This window comes from Mustela putorius, unplaced genomic scaffold (assembly GCF_011764305.1).
Source record: "Mustela putorius furo isolate JIRA1106 unplaced genomic scaffold, ASM1176430v1.1 tig00003899_pilon_pilon_pilon, whole genome shotgun sequence".
NCBI classification, from domain to species: domain Eukaryota; kingdom Metazoa; phylum Chordata; class Mammalia; order Carnivora; family Mustelidae; genus Mustela; species Mustela putorius.
Genome location: NW_025422048.1, coordinates 58,274 through 74,855, shown reverse-complemented (window position 1 = coordinate 74,855; position 16,582 = coordinate 58,274). Strand labels below are relative to the sequence as shown.

The 16,582-nt window shown below is 38.8% G+C and overlaps 1 protein-coding gene across 2 annotated transcripts in view; it reads right to left on the bottom strand.

Annotated features, from left to right (window-relative positions):
- Nucleotides 1-16,582, bottom strand: part of TMLHE (trimethyllysine hydroxylase, epsilon) — a 96,193-nt gene that overhangs the window by 67,817 nt on the left and 11,794 nt on the right. For both annotated transcript variants that reach the window (XM_004779282.3, XM_004779281.3), the window contains exon 2: nucleotides 9,690-9,871. In XM_004779282.3, coding sequence (XP_004779339.1) covers nucleotides 9,690-9,870 — 181 coding nt within the window. In that variant the 5' untranslated portion in view covers nucleotide 9,871. The remainder of the gene's footprint in view (nucleotides 1-9,689; nucleotides 9,872-16,582) is intronic.

Here is a 16,582-nt window from a genome sequence, read left to right as displayed (position 1 = left end):
ATCTTGTCTCCTTTAATATCTTCATTTTTCTCCTTATGGGGCCCAGCTTCTATGGTCCATCATTTTTTTTTAAAGATTTTATTTATTTATTTGCCAGAGAGAGAGAGAGCAAGAGCGAGCACAGGCAGAGAGGCAGGCAGAGACAGAGGGAGAAGCAGGCTCCCTGCGGAGCAAGGAGCCCGATGTGGGACTCGATCCCAGGACGCTGGGATCATGACCTGAGCCGAAGGCAGCTGCTTAACCAACTGAGCCACCCAGGCGTCCTTATGGTCCATCATTTTAATCCATTCCTTGAAAACACACTTAACTCCCTTGCTCCTCTCTCTCCCCCTGCCATACTTCCCTGAAAAAACCCCACTCCTAATAAACTCAAGTCCCCACTTCATCTGTGCCTGCAACCAAGCAGCTAAGCAGCTGAATATTGCTGGAGAAAATCTTTTAAACTGCAATGGCCATTCTCATTTTAAAATCGTCACCAAATGTCTCAAATGAATACTCACCACTGCCAAACATTCTGCATAATTTCCTGGTTAAATCACTCTCACTTTCCAAGAAGACTATTTCATACTGTCTCCTATCTCCTCAAACTGCTAGTACAGCTTTTCCCTTCCCATTTTCAACTGGTGACCTTTCTTGCTCCTTCAAAGAGAATATGGAAGCAATTAGAGGAGAATCTCCAGGGGCGCCTGGGGGGCTTGGTCGGTGAAACATCTGTCTTCAGCTCAGGTCACAATCTCAGGATCCTGGGACTGAGCCCAGCGTTGGGCTTTATGCTCAGCAGGGAGCCTGCTTTGCCCTCTGCCCCTCACCCTGCTCATGCTCTCTCTCCCTCTCTCTCTCACATAAATAAATAAAATCTAAAAAAAAAAAGAAAGAATCTCCACATCCACCCACTTATTTGCATCTGTGTCCATATATTCTACCTTCCTTCCTGTTACTATGGTTGAAATATCCGTGCACTTAACCAATGCCAACACTTCCATTTATGAATTAGACCCTATCTCTTCTCTCCTACATAGGTACTATACTTCTGAAATTGCTCCATCTTCTTTTGGTTTATCAAAATTTCCCTCCCCACTGTATCATCTGCATCAGCAAACATGTTGCTTTACCCCCATCTTAAAATAATGTTCTCCTTCACTGTATGTATCTCTTCCATTACCACCCAACTACATTTATATTCCCTTTCACAGCGAAACTTATGGCTTTGTTTCCACTACCTTCTCCAATTTCCTCTTAATAAACTCGTTATAAGTTTCAGAATGGTTTTAAATTTATAGAAAAGTCACAAATACAAAGAGTTCCCACATGGCCCTCACCCAGTTTCCCCTATTATTATTTTATATTAGTATGGGAAAGTTGTCCCAACTAATGAATTAATATCAACACATACTTCATGAACAAAATCTCATGCTTTATTTGAATTTATTAGTTTTTCCCTAATGTCCTTTTTCTATTCTAGAATCCCATCTTGGACTCACATTACATTTAGTCATCATGTCTCCTTAGGCTTCTCTGAGCTGTGACTTTCCTTGTTTTTGATGACCTTGGTAGTTTTGAGAGGTACTGGTCAGGCATTTTGTATGAATGTTACTCAATTTGGGTTTGCATGTTGATTTTCTCAGGGTTAAAGTGGGATTATAGTATAGCCTATTGGGTAGATTTTTGGGAGAATGGCTACAGAAGTAAAGTGCCCTTCTTAGCCCATCATATCAATGGCACATGCTATTAATAGGGCTTATTACTGATGTATTAACCTTTCTAGCCAAGGTAGGGTTTTCCAGGTGTTACTGCTTCTAGGCTTTTGCAGTAGACAGAGCTAGGAAATATACTAATCCACGTGAAAAAACATATCTACAATTATTTCTGTATGTATCCATCCATATCTATATTAAGCTAAACATGAATTCATATTGATGTCTCCAACTCTATTCCAGAAGAATATGATGCATTCTAGCCTTCCTCCATGCTTATCTGTAATCACTGTCTCTGATTGTAAAGAAACCTGGCTCCCACTATCTGCTGTATACAACAGTTTTAGAATTCTAAATCTGTGTTCATGTAAGAAACAACTTTAAAAACTATAGTATTTATGTATGGTTCCTTTTGTCTTCAGCCTTATGGTTTCCAGTAAAAACATTGTTTTCCAATGCTATGTATGCCAGCACTTTTCCCTCCATTCCCTTCAGCTGGATTCATGTATCACAGGCTGCATTCCATCCTCAGATCTGACTCCCTGGTTGATTTTAAAATGTCTGTATATATTTAAATCTATATACTTTCACTTTTTGCTATAAAGTTCTATAGTTTTTTTTTCCCAAATGCAGTTATTAGTTACTACACTGCCACACAGATTGCATCTACCGTCCTTTAAAACACCCTGTTAGAGACTGCTTCTAACCCTAACCCTATAAAAACCCGTTGTTCTACTACCACCTCCCAAACCCCTGGCAACCACTGATTTGTTTTCTGTCCCTACAGTTTTGCCTTTAACAGAATGTTATACAAATGAAATCATATAGTATATGGCTTTTGATGGTTAGGCTTCTTTCACTTAGCAAAATGCATTTAAGATTTGTTGCCATTGTGTGAGTTAATAGCTCATTCCTTCTTATCGATAAATAGTGTTCCATTGTATGGTTATACTAGTTTATTATTTAACCTTCTGAAGGATCTCTTGGCAGTTTCCCATTTTTGACAAGTATAAATAAAGCTGTTATTCATGTGTGGGTTTTTGCTGTGGACATAAGTTTATAAATCAGTTAGGTAAATACTTAGCACAGTTGTACTATTTTTGCAACACAAAGGAATTTCTGGTGCTCTGCATCCTTGCGGGAATTCAGTGTTGTCAGTTGTGGGGAGGATTTTAGTCATTCTAATAGGTGTGTATGATATCTCATTTTGGCTTTAATTTTGCATTTCCCTAAGGAAAATGATGTTGAGCATCTTTTCATGTGCATATTTGCCATACTTGTATCCTCTTTAATGAAGTGTCTGTTCAGATAGTTTTCTTATTTTTAGAGAGAAGGAGGGAGGAAGGGAGACAGAGAAAAAGAGATAGAGCGAGAGAAAGAGAGAGGATGGGGGGAGGGGCAGAGGGAGAGGGAAAGAACCCCAAGCAGGCTCCATGCTGAGCATGGAGCCCAACGTGGGGCTCAATCTCATGACCCTGAGATCACAACCAAAGCCGAGATCAAGAGCCAGACTTTCAATCCACTGAGCCACCCAGGCGCCCCTTGTTTTCCTAAGTTTTAAGAGGTCTTTATATATTCTGCATACAAGTCTTTACTCAGATATGTAGTTTGCAAAACTTTTCTCCAAATCTGTGGCTTTTCTTTTCATTCTCTTTACAGTACCTGTCACACAGAAAATGTTCTGAATTTTGATAGCTCAATTTATCTTTTTTTCCTTTTAGGATTTTGCTTTTATAGTTGTATCTAATAATTTTTTGCTTAATCAAAGGTAACAAACACTTTGTCCTGTTTTCTTACACAACTTACATAGTTTTGCATTTTCATAGGAATATAATCAACTCTGAGTTAATAATTACACAGAATATGAGGTGTCAATGTTTTTTGTTGTTTTGTTTTTAGCATATAGCCAATTGTTCCATTATCACTTTTTGAAAACAAAATCTTCAGAAGAATTTACTTTGAATTTTTTTTGAAGATTTATTTATTTGACACAGAAAGAGAGACCGTGAGAGAGGGAACACAAGTAGGGGGAGTAGGAGAGGGAGAAGCATGAACTGAGCCAAAGGCAGATGCGTTTAACAACTGAGCCACCCAGGAGCCCCCTGACTTGGAATTTTTGCCAAAAGTCAGTTGACTATATTTGTAAAAGTCTATTTTTGGCCTCTCAATTTTGTTCCACTGCTCTATGTGTCTATTCTTTTGCCAGCACCACAGTGTTTTGATTACTGTAAATTTACAGTAAGTCCTAAAATCAGGTAGTTTGAGTCCTCTGACTTTTTTCAGAATTGTATTGGCTAGTCAAGAACCTCCCCCTTTTCATATAAACCTTATTTTATTTTTACTTTTTCAAAAGATTTTATTTATTTATTTAGGAAAGAGAGAGAGTGCGAGCATGCATGACTGGTGGGTGGTGCAGAGGGAGAGGGAGAAGCAAGCTCCCTGCTGAGCAGAATCTCAATGTGGGGCTCAATTCCAGGACCGAGGCCATGACCTGAGCCAAAGGCAGACACTAAACCAATGCCAACAACTTACATTTTAGAATCAGTTTGTTGATACCTACAAAAAAGCTTCCTGGGATTTTGCGTGGGATTGCACTGAATCTACAGATCATATTGAGAATTCACATTTTTTTAAAGATTTCATCCATTTATTTGACAGAGAGAGAGATCACAAGTAGGCAGACAGTCATGCAGAGAGAGAGGGGAAAGCAGGCTGTTTGCTCAGCAGGGACGCTGAGGAAGATGAAGGGCTCGATCTCAGGACCCTGAGATCATGACCTGAGCTGAAGGCAGCAGCTTAATCCACTGAGCCACCCAGGCGCCCCAAGAATTCACATTTTAACAATACCGAGTCTTCTGATCCATGATCATGAAATGTCTTTCCAATTATTTAGTTCTTTCATTTCTTCCATCAGTGTTTCGCAGTTTTCTATATACAGATTCTAGAGTATTTAACTACTTAAGCCAAGTACTTATTTTTTGGTGTTACTGCTTTCTTAATTTCAAATTCCAGTTGTTAGTTGTTTTTTTTTTTTTAAGATTTTATTTATTTGTCAGAGACAGAGGGAGAGAGAGCGAGCAAGCACAGGCAGAAAGAGTGCAGGCAGAGGCAGAGGGAGAAGCAGGCTCCCTGCTGAGCAAGGAGCCTGATGTGGGACTCGATCCCAGGATCCTGGGATCATGACCTGAGCCGAAGGCAGCTGCTTAACCAACTGAGCCACCCAGGCGTCCCTAGTTGTTTCTATATAGGAAAGCAAATGACTTTTATTAACTTGTAAAATGCAACTTTCATGAGTTTTTGTAGATCTTTGGGGAGATCTAATAGATAATCTTACCATTTATGAAGACGTTATATTTCTTCCTTTCTAACCTGCATGTCTTTATTTTTCTTGCTTTACTGCCCTAGATATGATTTCCAAAACAATGCTGAACACAAGTGGTGAAAAAGGGAGATCCTTGTTTTATTACTGATCTTAGGGAGAAAGCATTTGGTCTCCTGACATAAAGTATGATGCTTATTGTGTAATTTTCATATATGTCCTTTATTAGTTAAGAAAGTCTCCTTCTGGGATGCCTGGGTGGCTCAGTTGGTTGGATGACTGCCTTCGGCTCGGGTCATGATCTCGGAGTCTCGGGATCGAATCTCACATCGGGCTCCCAGCTCCATGGGGAGTCTGCTTCACTCCCTGATCTTCTCCTCGTTCATGCTCTCTCTCAGTGTCTCTCTCTCAAATAAATAAATAAAATCTTTATAAAAAAAAAAGAAAAAAAAGAAAGTCTCCTTCTATTCCCATTTTTTTTAGCTTTTGTAATAAATGGGTACTGAATTTTGCTAAATTGTTTTCCTGAACCTAATGAGATGACCATATGGCATTTCTTAGTCTATTCATATGGTGGACCTCACTGATTTTTTTTTTTTTGATGTTGAAAAAGCCTTCTATTCCTGGGATTAACCCTATTGGGTCTGGATGTATTATCCTTTTAAAATATTGTTGGATTCCATTTCTTAATATTCTGGCGAGGATTTTTGTGTTTAAGTTCATGAAATACTGCTCTATAGTTTTCCTTTCTTTTATTGTTTTTGTCTAAATTTGGCATTAGGTAATGATGATGTCAAAAAATAAGTTGGAAGTGTCCCTCATTATTTGATTTTATGGAACAGAATGTGTAGAATTGATGATATTTCTTTCTTAAATGTTTGGTAGAATTCATGAGCGAAACCATCTTGGCTAGGTATTTTCTTTTTTTAAAAAAATTTTTTACTACTATTCCTTTAAAAGATTTGGGACTATTCACATTATTTACTTTTTCTTGAATAAGTTTTGGTAGTTTGTGTCTGTCTTATTCTGCTCAGCCCGCCATTACAAAATGCCGTAGACAGGGTGGCTTAAACAATGGAAATCTATTTTCTCACAGTTCTGGGGGCTAGAAGTCCAAGAGCACGGCAGCAACCAATTCGGTTCCTGCTGATAGCTCTTTTCTTGGTTTGTAGAAGGCCACCTACTTACTATGTCCTCATGAGAGAAAGAGGGCTGGGGGTTGGGAGCGATCACTGGAAATTATCACTACTCTTCCTCTTTTATAAGGAAACCAGTTTATTTGGGCCAGGGATCTATCCCTATGACCTCCTTACAGACCCTATCTGCAATACAGTAATATGGGGGGGGGTTAGGTTTTCAGTATGAATTTGGGGGGAACAATTCAGTCTACAGTAGCATATTTGTAGGAATTGGTCCATCTCATCTAAATTATCAAATTTATGGGCATAAAGTTGTTTCTGGTATTCCTCTTATTGTCCTTTTAGTATTGTAGAATTCTTGACACTGGTAATTTGTCTCTTTTCCCTTCTTTCCTTGGTTAGTCTCGCTGGAGGCTTATCAATTTTATTGATATTTTTAAATAAACAGCTTTGAGTTTATTGATATTCTTGGTTTTTTCTTCCCCATTTTTAATATCATGGATTTCTGCTCTAATATTTACTATTTCCTTCTTTTCGTTGGCTCTTCTTTACCTAATTTCCCAATGGAGAAGTATAGGTTACTGACTTTAGACCTTTATTCTTTTCTAATAAATCCATTTATTGCTATATATTTCCCTCCAACTGCTGCTTTAGCTGCTTACCATAAATTTTGATAAGCCGTATATTCATTTTCATTTAGTTCAAAATATTTTTAACTTTGAGACTTTATACCTATACATTTTTTGGAACTGTAGAGTTTAATCTCCAAATATTGGAGACTTTTGTAACTATTTTTCTATTATTGATTTCTAGTTTATTCCCTTGTGGTCAGAGGACATATTCTATGTTTTAGATTCTTTTAAGTTTGTTGAGCTTTTTTTAATGGCCCCAAATGTGGTCTATCTTGGTGGATGTTTCATTTATATTTCACAACAATGTGTACTTTACTTCTGCTGGATGGATTGTTCTATAAATGTCAATTGGGTCAAGTTGGTTGATAGTGCTGTTCAGGTTATTTATGTCCCTACTGATTTTCTGCCTTCTTAATTTATCAATGACTGAGAGGTTTTAAAGTCTCCAAGGACAATCGTGGATTTTTTATTTCCACTTTCATCTCTGTCGGTTTGTGCTTTATGTAATTTGATGGTCTGTTCTTAGGTGCTACATTTTTAGGATTGTTACATGTTCCATTAAATAACTGATTCCTTTATCACTCTGTTTACATGCCTCTTTATCCCTAATAATCTTCCTTGCTCTGAAGACTGCTTTGTCTGAAATATAGCTATGACTGGTTTGATTATTTGCATGGTGTTTCTTTCTCTATCCCTTGATATTGCCCCACAGTTTCCGAATATTGTGTATATTTTTGTTTTCTGTCTATCTCTCTCTCTCGCATTTCAGTTTAGGTAATTCCTATTGACCTATCCTTTACATTTACTTATTCTATCCTTGAATGTGTCAAGTCTACTGATAAGCCCATCAAGTCATTCTTCAAATCTGTTACTATGATTTTGATTTTAAAAAATTCTTAGTGTTTCATCACTCTGCTGACATTATCCATCTGGTCTTTCATTTTGTCTACCTTCTCCATTAGAGTCCTTAACATATTAATCACAGCAATTTTAATTTTCTGACCAATAATTTCCACAACTGTGTCACATGTGAGTCTAGTTCTGATGGTGCTTTGTCTCTTCAAATTGTTATTTGTTGCTTTTTAGTATGCTTTGTAATTTTGTTGTTGTTAAAAGGCACCCATGTTGTATAAAGCAGTAGACACTGAGGTAAACAGGACTTTAGGGTGAGTATTTATACCAATCTGGCCAAGAGATGGGTTACGTCTAATGTTTCTTCTCTCTATGGATACCAAAGGCATCAATTCCTCTAGTGACCTTGTTTTTGTCTCCCCTCTTGGCCTTGGCCCTTCTCTTTGTGCTAGACCTCAGAAACAGTCTGTCTCTTGCAGTTCTCCCAGCTGCAATGTGCTGTTACTTTAACTGGAGGTATATTAGCTGGTTAGGGCATTATCTAATATTTGGATTAAATCTCAGTCTTTGGAGTGAACAGTGGGACTATGTCTATCTTTGGATTGTAACCTTCACAATTGTTTTTGTCCCTTTCCAGATGTTGAAGTCCTGATCCCTAGTATCTGTGAATGAGACTTTATTTGGAAAGAGGGTCTTTGAAGATAATCAAGATCAGATGAAGTCCTACTGGCCTAGAGTGGGCCCTAAACCTGACAACTGGTGTTCTTACAAAGAAAGATATGTGAGAAGATACAGGGAAGAAGCCATGTGACAACGAGCAGAGAGTGGATGATGTTGCCACAAGTCAAGGATTGTTAGCAACTGTCAGAATCTAGAAGGGGACAAAAAGAGCCTTTGGAGGGAGTATATCCCTGGCAATGCCTTTATTTCAGACTTCTAGCTTCCAGAACTGTGAAAAAATAAATTTCTGTTGTTTTAAGCCAACTAGTTTATGGTAATTGGTTATAGCAGTTTTAGGAAACTTATACACAGGCATAAAGCTTTTTTCTGCCCCTTCTGCTACCTAATACTTTACCTGGCTGTATCATTCACAGTCTATACCTTTGAAACCCACCTCCCTATATACTGAGGCTTTCTTTTATTTCTTTTTTTCCCCTTATATGAGATAGAGAGACAGAGTGGAACTGGAGTAGAGCAATGCTCCCTTCCCCTTGCTGAGATGAGATTATACTGTTGCCTTATTATTATTTTTGTCTTTCTTGCAACCTGTAGGATAATCTTGGAGATAAACAGCTAGAGGTCCTGTAGACTTCAGAGAAAGTATGTTCTGTCCACATAATCAGTAACTGATATTGCACAACAATGTAAACATAATTACCACCTGAACTGTACACTTAGGAAATAGGTAAGATGGGGTGCCTGGGTGGCTCAGTCGGTTAAGTGGCCGACTCTTGCTTTTAGCGCAGGTCATGAACTCAGAGTCCTGGCATACAGCTCCATGTCAGGCTCTGTGCCCAGCAGGGAATCTGCTTGAGGATTCTCTCCCCAGCACCCTCCTCTTTCAACTAAATAAATCTTTTAAAGGGTAAATGGGTAAGATGTTAAATTTCATTTATGTGGCATATACACAATGGAATATTACTCAGCCATGAAAAAGAATGAAGTCTTGCTATTTACAATGACATGGATGGAGCTAGAGAGTATTATGCTAAGTGCAGTAAGTCAGAGAAAGACAAATACCTTATGATTTCAGTCATATGTGGAATTTAAGAAACAAAACAAATGAGCAAATGGTGAAAAAAACAGAGAGGCAAACCAAGAAATAGACTCTTAACTATAGAGAAGACACTGATGGTCACCAGAGGGGACGTGCTGGGGGGACGGGGGATATAGGGGAGGGGATTAAACAGCGTACTTGTGACGAGCACCAGGTGTTGCATGGAACTACTGAATCACTACACTGTCCACCAGAATCTAATACTACACTATCTGTTAACTAACTGAAATTAAAACAAAGTTAAAAAAATAAAGTATCTATCTCCACATATCTTACCAAAATGATCTTCATGTTGCTGCCAAGCACAACCCAGAGACTCAGAGGCTGTATGGTGCCAATGGATGGCTAATGGAAATAAGCTTTTGAAGTTGGGCTGTTGGAATGCCCAACATGTGACTCCTCTCCTCAGCAGGTTCTGGAGACTGCTTTGTAGGTGGGACAACCTGTGGCACCACATCCTAGAAAATTTGACAATAAGGAGAGAGAGTTAGTAACATTTAAGAACTTTCATGAGGTTGCAGGAATAATACTACAGATGTAACTATATAAAAGAAATTACCTCAACTATAGAGGATTAAACAAAGGAAAAATTCTGAAAAGTTGAGCATAAGTGGTCTATAACCATTACTTCCATTTTCTCACCAGCTACTTTTATTTATGCCTTATAATCTTGCTTCTATCATATTATTTAACTGAAGTGGTTCTTTCAAAATTCACTAATTTTAACCTTCTAACCACATATAAGAATTGCTTTTCAGAACTCATCCTTCTGGGCCTCTCCACTTGTGACACCCTCACATGACTTCTTGAAACTTTTTTCCACTGATGAAGTGTGATTGTGAACAAGTCACTTAAATTCTCAGTGACTCTGGTTTCCTGTTTTGTAAAATGAGAATAATAATAATACTTATTTCATGGGTTTAGTATGAAGACTAAACTACTTAAACTGTGTCTGTCCTATAGTAAGTCCTATATATGTCACCTGCTATTATTCTAATTATTATAATACTTAATGCTAGGGATAAAATATATTTGTTGGTAAAAGTACCTTGATAAACCTGCTTAGAGTTGGTGACTCCCTCAGTGTTATGGCTTCAGGAAAATTAATTTAAAAACTTCATTTGCATAATACCTTTAAAATGATTTGTCCTGTGGGAAAAGACAGAGAAAGGCATGCAACTGTACAGAAGCTGTATGATGCTTGATGTGAATAACCCTGTAAGGTCACTAAACCCATCAAAGGCTTATTTTCAATGCATATGTGTGTGTGTGTGTGTGTGTGTAAGCTAATGAAATGACTGAATTTCATGTTGATGAGGGATGATACCAATCATATACACAAAGGCTATAGCTAGAGATGTAACAGAGTATGCTGATGACCTGGGGAGGGTTCCAAATAACAAAGCTAAAGTCAAATTTATTGAAATTTTACGGGTACAAGCACGGAGCAGAGCATAAGCGGGCTCTGCTGATATATGGGTCACATATATGTGTTCTATTGTGTCCGGTGTTCAAACTTCCTATGTACAGTTATCACCTAAGACAGAGGCTGGAGGATTATGGCCCATGCCACTTTTTATATATTCCACAAGCTAAGAACAGATTTTATATTTTTAAAGGGTTGTAAACAAAACCAAAAAGGAATATGAAGCCAAGACCATATGTGGCCTGCAATGTCTACAATATTTGCAATTTGGTCCTTCAAAGTATAATCTTTTCAACTCCTGATCTAAAGCTCAATTCTTAATCAAATACTCTTCTCCCTTACGTTGGACTATTCCACACAAAAACCACTCTGAAGCAAGTATATTTATTCATTCCTTCATTATTTCACCCAACAAATATTACTGAGCATGTGTATAACAGGTACTTTCTTAAGTACCAGGAAAATAAATGTAAATAATTCTGCAATCCCAGCCACCATTTAAGAAGCTACCACTACTTATGGTATTTTCAAACACAGAGTGCAAAGGAGAAAGCAGTTAACTATGCCTGGTAAAACTGGGCAGACTCCACATAATGTTTGTTATTTGTAGAAGTGTTTCATTGTTTTGTATTCATTCACAAAATAATATTTGTCATTCCCATTCTTTCAAGAAAGCTCAATACAACAATAATCAATACAAAAATACAACAATAAACAGTTTGGAGGACCAACTTCCAGATCACACACAGTTGAAATTTCCAACCTTCCATATGCACATACAAAAATACATTTTGGGGGGTGCCTGGGTGGCTCAGTGGTTTAAGCCTCTGCTTTTGCCTCAGGTCATGATCCCAGGGTCCTGGGATCAAGCCCCACAATGGGCTCTCTGCTCCACGGGGAGCCTGCTTCCCCCCCTCCTCTCTCTCTGCCTGCCTCTCTGCCTACTTGTGATCTCCCTTTCTGTCAAATAAATAAATAAAATCTTTTTAAAAATACATTTTTCCATTTAGTAGATTTCAGATCACGTGGTTATACATATTTAAGAGTGTTACTGTTGGGTCATACGCTAATTCTATATGTAACATTATAAGAAAGTCTGAAACTGTCATCCACAGTAGCTGGATGATTCTGTATTCCATCAGTGATGAACCAGAAGTCCGGTTCTGTGCATCCTTGCTCTTTGTTGGTATAGTCAGTTTTTTAAAATTTAGGCATTCTAATAGTTGTGCATGATACTTCAGTATTTTAATTTGCATTTTCCTAGTTATATATTATGTTGTACATCTTTTCATAGTCTTAATTACCATCTGTAACTTTTCTTTGGCCAAGTATCTGTTCAGCTCTTTTGCCCACTAAACATTTCTTTAATTAAGATTTTATTTCTTCAGAGAAGTCTTTTTCACAGCAAAATTGAGGGTGAGATAAGAGATTTCTCATATAATCCCTTTCTCCCAATCCTAACCCTAAGAGCATGCCTCACCACATTTGTTACATTTGTCACAACTGATGAACTTGTGCTGACACATCTTTGTCACCCAACGACCACAGTTTACATTACAGTTCACTCTACATTGTATGGCTTTGGACAAACAGCCATTGTCATAGGTTCATACAGCCTATTCTCACTTTTTGACTGCCATAAAAATTCTTGTGGCCATGAATTTTGATATGTAATATTGCCATTCTTCAGTCAGTTTAAAATATTTTTTAATTTACATCGTGATTTTACAGTGTGACCTGCAGGTCATTTAGAAGTATACTACACATTTTAGAGAGATTTTCTACTTTCCTCATTACTATTTTCTAACTTCATTTCACTGTGGCCAAAGAAAAACAAACAAAAAACCAGTGTAGCTGTAATTGTTTAAGGTTTCTGGGACTTGCTTTATGGCCCAGGATATCATTTAGTTTTCTGTGTCCACAAAATGGGTATTACACAACACACCTCTGTCTAGAAAAGATTCCTACACTTTAGCCTGAGATTTCCACAGTGGTTCGATCTTTGAATTTAGGCATATCCGGTGCTGCAAACAGTGACGACCGGGGGCGGGTATGAGAGCTAGGCCTGCTGAGGCCAGTTCTCCCGTGCCCTGTCGCCCTCTGGTTAATGGCCCACTAGGGTCCGCAGTATCAGTCACGTACACAGCTCCCGGCTGCCCCTCACGTGATCACGCTCTGGAGCTGTTTTCCCCTCCGCATACTTTACATTCCACGATAAAGAGCCCACCGGACTGGGCCTTCGCCCTGGCGCCTGCCCTTCTTGCTAGTGCTACAGGGTGCAACCCCTTCGGGCCTCCCTTTGTTCTAAATTACTGGACTCAGTCATCATTTCGTCTCTTGACAAGCTACACAGCGCCAGGTGGCGCAGGAAAAACCCCGGAAAGGGGAATGGGGTAGCGGTACCCCTTTTGTCCCCGTCATTACTGTATCTACTTCTGTTGATTCTTGGATACTGTTCACATAGTAACTTCTTACACCCTTTTACTTTTGATCTTCCTATATTTTTACATGTAACTTCCGTTTTTTAATAAATAGCACTTTTAAAAAAGTTTAATAATCGTTTCATTAATCTGTTCAGTTCATTTACATTGAACAGAATCATTTTTTAAGGTTTTAATTATTTGAGAGAGAAAGACAGCATGAACCAAGAGAGGGAGAAGAGGGTCCTCTGAGCAGGGAGCCTAAAGAGGGAATTGATCCCAAGACTGTGGGAACATGGCATGAGCTGAAGGCAGATGCTTCAACAACGTAGCCACACAGGCACCTCTAGGTGCTAAAATTCTAGAGAAAAATGAGGAAATGACGATGATAACAGCTAAGTCAGGAGTCACAGCTGACAGCTGAGGAAGGTCACCTGGCAATGTGGATTCAGAATGAATGAATGAACCCTAACCCTTAAACTGTATAACATACTTCATGCACTTTGTTTCAAACAGCTTTTTTTTTTTTTAAGAAAGGACTTTTTAAATTTATTTCACAGAGACAGGGTGAACAAGCAGAGAGAGCAGCTGGCACAGGGAGAAGCAGAAGCTCTAACCCTAACCCCAACCCCACTGAACAGGGAGCCCAATGCCAGGATGGATCCCAGGACCCAAGACTTAACTAACCAAACACAGGTGCTTCACTGACTGAGCCACCCAGGAAGCCCTTAACATAATTATTGATATATTTGAGTTTAACTCTCCCATATCAATGTTTTCTTTCCGTTTATCTTGCCTGTTTTGTTACCTTTCCTATCTTGCTTTGTTCTGCACTGATTATGTAATTTGTATTACCATTTCCTCCTTTGTTTACTTGTTAATTATACATTCTTTTACTGGCTTTAAAAAGGACTTATTCTACAGCTTACAACATGTATATTTGATTTATTAAATTATAATGAAAATTAGAAAATTTATATTGACTCCATTTCTGCTCTTTCCACAACTATAGTCTATTGTGTATTTTAATTAACATACACATATCCCACACAACATATTATTATCTTTGTTTTATATAATCAATGGACATTCAGATCTACCCACATATTTAACTTTACCATTGTATTGCTTTCCATCATATAGCTCCAAGCTTTTATTTGGGATCATTTTGCTCCTGCTTGAAGATCATTAATATGTCCTTTGGAGTTTAGTGGCAGATTCCCTAAGTTTTGGACCATGTAAAAACACCACGTTACCTTTTTTTCCCCAGTGTTCCAAAATTCAGTTTATCACTGCTCCACGCAATCCATGCCCTCCTTAATACCCACCACCAGGCTCACCCAACTTCCAAAACCCTCAGTTTGTTTATCAGAGTCCACAGTCTCTCACACACAGACTGTTTTTCAAAGATATTTTCACTGGATATAGAAATTTAGATTGGCAGTTACCCCGTCCAGCATTTTGAAAATACCATTCTAGTATCTTCATGTTGTTTTTGTTGGGAAATCAATGCCAATCTAATTGCTCCTCCTTGTAAAGTAATACATCTTTTTTCTCCAATTGCTTTTCTGTTTTCTTCTTTTTATTTTTTAGCAGTTTTTTATAAAATACAGCTAGATTAGGTATTCTTTGTATTATTCTTCTTTGAATTACAGGACGTTTTGAATCTATGACTTGATGATTATGATAAGCATAATTCTAAAATGACATCTGGTGACCCTTGCCAAATTATAATCGTTTCCCCTAGAGTATGAATATGATGGGATTTCACTGGAGTGATTAGGCAATGTATATGACACAGAGGACTTTAAGATCATTAGCTAGGCTGACCTACACCAGCAATCCCTTGAAATGGACAGGCCCTTTCTGGTGAAAGATATTTGAAGCCAGAGAGGGATTTGCTGTGAAGGAGATTCTCCATTGGCTTTGAGAGTGGAGGGGACTATAAGACAAGTAATGCACGCAGTCTCAAGGAGATGAGAGTGACGACCAGATGATGTGCGAGAAGGAAACAGCAGCCTCAGTCCCACAGCCATGGGGAACTGAATCCGGCCAACAATGTGAAAGAAGCTAAATGTGTGGATTCTAGCCAGAAACGAAGGCAAGAAATGGGCAGAAGACAGGAACAGACATTTACCCAAACAAGACACACAAATGGCCAACAGACACTTGAAAAAAGACTCCACATCACTGGGCATCAGGGAAATACAAATCAAAGCCATGATAAGATACCACCTCACACCTGTCAGAATGGCTAAAATTAACCAGTCAGGAAATGACAGATGCTGGCGAGGATGCGGAGAAAGGGGAACCCCCTACGCTGTTGGCAGAAATGCAAGCTGGTGCAGATACTGCAAAACAGCATGGAGGTTCCTCAGACAGTTGAAAATAGAGCTACCCTATGACCCAGCAATTGCACTACTGGGTAATTACCCTAAAGATACAAATGTAGTGATCCGAAGGGGCATGTGCACCTGAATGTTTATAGAAGCAATGTCCACAATAGCCAAACTATGTAAAGACCCTAGATGTCCATTAACAGATGAATGGATAAAGAAGATGTGGTTCATATATACAATGGAATACCATGCAGCCATCAAAAACCCCGAACTTGGGGCACCTGAGTGGCTCAGTGGGTTAAGCCTCTGCCTTTGGCTCAGGTCATGATCCTAGGGACCTGGGATCGAGCCCCTTATGGGGCTCTCTGCTCAGTGGGAAGCCTGCTTCCCTCTCTCTCTCTGCCCGCCTCTCTGCCTACTTGTGCACTCTCTCTGTCAAATCAATAAATAAGATCTTTTTTTAAAAAGCCACAAACCCCCCCAAACTCTTGCCATTTGCAATGATGTGGATGGGACTAAAGGGTATTATGCTTAGTGAAATAAGTCAATCAGAGAAAGACAGTTATCATATAATCTCCCCGATATGAAGAATTAGAGAGGCAATGTGGGCAGTTTGGGGGGTAGGGAAGGAAAAAAATGAAACAAGATGGGATCAGGAGGGAGATAAACCATAAGAGACTCTTTTTTTTTTTTTTTTTTTTTTTTTTTTTAGATTTATTTATTTGACAGACAGAGATCACAAGTAGGCAAAGAGGCAAGCAGAGAGAGAGGGAAGCAGGCTCCCTGTCGAGCAGAGAGCCCGATGTGGGACTTGATCCCAGGACCCTGAGATCATGACCTGAGCCAAAGACAGCGGCTTAATCCACTGAGCCACCCAGGCGCCCAGAGACTCTTAATCTCAGGAAACAAACTGAGGGTTACTGGGGTGGGGAGAGATAGGATGGTTGGGTTATGGACATTGGGGAGGGTATGTGCTAAGGTGAG